This window comes from Octodon degus, unplaced genomic scaffold (genome assembly GCF_000260255.1).
Source record: "Octodon degus isolate 3935 unplaced genomic scaffold, OctDeg1.0 scaffold00241, whole genome shotgun sequence".
Classification (NCBI taxonomy): Eukaryota; Metazoa; Chordata; class Mammalia; order Rodentia; family Octodontidae; genus Octodon; species Octodon degus.
The window spans coordinates 63,546-67,144 of NW_004524817.1; the positions used below are offsets into that span (position 1 = coordinate 63,546).

At 39.2% G+C, this 3,599-nt stretch overlaps 1 protein-coding gene across 2 annotated transcripts in view; it reads right to left on the bottom strand.

Moving 5' to 3' along the window:
• Positions 1-3,599, bottom strand: part of Lama4 (laminin subunit alpha 4) — a 172,418-nt gene that overhangs the window by 47,199 nt on the left and 121,620 nt on the right. For both annotated transcript variants that reach the window (XM_023706138.1, XM_023706137.1), the window contains 2 exons: positions 1,971-2,112; positions 1,279-1,375 (listed from right to left, as the gene is read on the bottom strand). In XM_023706138.1, the coding sequence (XP_023561906.1) occupies positions 1,279-1,375; positions 1,971-2,112 (239 nt within the window). The remainder of the gene's footprint in view (positions 1-1,278; positions 1,376-1,970; positions 2,113-3,599) is intronic.

The following is a 3,599-nucleotide window of genomic DNA, read 5'->3' on the forward strand; positions in this document are numbered from 1 at the left end:
GACTTTGGGGAGATGCCATTCTCAGAATAGAAATAGAAAAGTTGTTTTCATGAGGTTCAATAACTGAATAAAGATACGACTGAGAAAATACATTATAAATCATTAAGAAGCATAAACTATTTAAACCAATGCATCATAATGACTGGTCTTAAGAACACAAGAAACAAGGATCATATGTAGACATGCCAACACTTTTTAAAAACCCATTGTTGCTGTTAGTGTAATTCTTTACTACTACTATTGTTTTATTTTATTTTTTTTCTGAAAGTATCCTTGGGACTTGATCTGTACGATCAATGAATTAGATTTATAAATTACAGTAAAGATAATAACATTTTTATTACCTATGTTTTTCTAGCAAGCATAAAGTAATAGTTGCTTTGAAGTAATTAAGTATTCTACACATGATAATCAAAGTTATTATATTTTCTTTATCTAGTGACTCCTTCCAAAGAAAGTTTATGGTTAGACTTCAGATCAACTGCTTTGATAAAATCAGGTTTTGCATTTCATATGTGGGTTCTGTTTTCTGGTTATAGTTTCAGGTCAGAGAATGAATTTCCAATCTGATTAACCATGCTCAAAAATCCTTAGGAATGAGCTCAGAAAGTGATTTTATTTTGTTTTCCTTCCCGATCCTCTCGTGAATATTCCTGAATAAGTTGGCAGATGCAAACATGGCCTTTGGAAAGGCTTCCTTCCGCGTGGTTGCTAGGCTTGTCCTGAGTACAGTCAGCTGTAAAACACAAACTCCCAGAAGGAATTTGTGGCTCTGTGGCACCCTGTCATCCTAGCTGACTGTCCCAGTGATAACACACCCTTTATCGTAACAACTTTAAAGGCACCTCTGAGTTGTTCAAGAAAGTGAATGACAATGTTTAAGTGTTAAGTATGTTTTGTGGCCTTAACCCTTGGAAGTTGATATTAATGGTAGATTTTTATGAAATATTATTCTATTTATGATATATTTCTAGTTTATTTGATTATCAAGAATATTCACTATACACTGGGTAATTATGCTCCTATATAGTTTTACTATATGGGTGTTTTATTATATTTTACAACATAAGAGTTTTACTACATTTTAAAAGTCAGAATTCATTTTAAAGTATCAAATTCTTGGTTTTTTTGCAGCTTCATTCTGAATAGAAACTACTGATGAGCTATCTAATGGTAATACTATTCACTCTTTAAGCCTAGATTTTAGGAGTCTTTGTCTACATGTTTGAGGGAGGTGGCCACAAATCAGAAGGAAGATAGGAAAGTAAAGTCATTTACTAGAATCCGCCCTTGCTTCCAGTTCTCTGGCTTGATTGAGAAGGTGGTCGCTTTCATCTTTATGATAAATGATCTGAGTATCAATCCCACTCACAGCCTACAAAGGAATTTGGTAGAAAGAGTAAAATGACAAGAGAAGACATTTGTTTTTCATAGTTTGAGGATTTAAATGAAATAGTCTATCTGTTAAGTACCAAGAAAAATTCATACAGCTTCGTCTTCATATTTCAAAGTCAAGGTCAAATATGAACATAATAAAACAAAATCTTTGGTGTTTTCAAGTTAAATGTTTTTCAGGAAAAATTCAGCAAAGTTATACCAGTAGCCTAGCCAACCCTTCCTCAAAGTATCTGTCACATAGAAACCACACAATAAATAACATTAAGTTGTTAAAACTGGAATGCATAGACCTTCTCTAACAGCAGACATCAGTTTTAAATATATTTTCTTAGTGACTTTGACTAGAAAAAAAAGTTGTCAAAAGAATTAGCATTTGCTGACCGGAGCACAGCACACTTTGAAAAGCTTGCAAACCAACACCTTCATTGCACAGAATCATCTTTTCTTAGTCCCTTGGAACTTTATGCCATTTTTATTTCACTTTGAAGCACAAGAAATGAAATTAAAAATTTTAAAAGGTGAAATGGGAAAAGATAATGTACAAACAAACCTTAAGATAAGCAAATACTCACATCATAAATGCGATCAGTTATATTCAAAGCCAATTCTGCTGTTTCATTGGCTTCTTCAACATAATTGACAATGTTTTCATAGACATTGGATGCATCCAAAGCCTTCTGCACTAGCCCATTCATATCTGAATTGTGCAGATTCCTGTTAATTAACAAATTTATTATTTCCTCTTCATTCTGTGAGAAGTGGGGCCATTTTCAGGGGTTGGTGTTAACGCTTCTGGGATCATGGATTCCTGGGGGGGTTATTCAGTCACCTGGCTTGCAGGGCTTTCTAGAGGCAGCCTTGCTAAGGCACACGTCTCTGCATTCCTCTGCCAAGCTGCCTCCAACACTTGCCCCCATTTTGTCTCCATGCTACCAAAGATGGGAACAATGATTTAACAACAGCCCGCAGCACCTCTTCCAACGACAGTTTATTTATATGGCAGATATCATCATGTCAAAATAAAATGACCCTAAATTGGCACCTTTCTGTAAAGGCAGCTATGGCTCCGAGACAGAGTGGAGAGCCTGCCAGGGGACACCCTGGTTGTCAAGGTTTGTCTCCCTGCTGAGGCCCTGGGGCAGCCCTCAAGCACTCAGCCCAGGCTCAGTCCCAGCTCAGCCCTGCCCCTCCTGCACCAGTGCGCTGCCGAATAGGACCTGCTAACTGAGTCTCCTCCAAATCGGGGAGGAGCGTAATAGAACAAAGTATGTAAATACTTGGCATGCTGCAGCTGGCACCCAATAAACTTCAGGGCTTATTATTATAGCTAAACTGTTTCCTGAATAGGAATTGCAAACTGTACCTGTATCCACACAATCTATACTGATGAAAACGGCTTCTTTCTATATGATATAAACTCTACTCCTACTTCCACATCTTGGCCCCAGTACTTTGTTTTGATGTATTCAGTCCTAAATCCACCATTCCTTATTTTTCTGTCCCAAACACTGAAAACTCCTATCACGTGATTCCTCAGTAACTTCCAGGAGGTACTCTGAGACTCAGTCAGTAAATGACATCGCAGAAGCACACAAGCCACCTGTCTGCAAACCAGCTGGCCTACAGAGCCTGGGCGGTTATTCCCCAGCTGCCTCCACCATAGTCCAGTCCCTGTCAGAGTTCTCTTAGGCTCTGAGTCACCTCCTCCTACAAAAATGTTTTCATTTTAATTTTTTCAATCAAAAGAGAAATGAAGGTAATGATAAGAATTATGTAAGTCTTTATGACAATGCAGAACAAAATAGCTTTAGTTTATTTGATGGCAGCCATCAAGGCAACGTCAGAGTCATTTGCGTCCTAACACAGCTCTTCTGCGGTCGTGCTGATCCGGATTGCTGGCTACTTTTCCCTCCCCAAACCCACTACTAAATGGCTCAGAGAAAGGGCTGGCCAGACAGCTCAGCGGACTAAAGTGCCAGCTTTGGCAGATGCAGGGACGGGGTGGTGGGTACGGTGCCGGGTGTGCTGTGCCGGCCCCGCCCATGGGGCTGGCTGAGACTGTGAGTGTGGTGTGTGGTGGCGTGTGCCAGTAATCCTAGCACTCGAGAGGCTGAAAAACAGGAAGGATCATCAGTATCAATCCAATCTGTGTAGTGAGAACCTGTAGACCTTGTACTAAATACATTAGAGAGAGAGAGAGA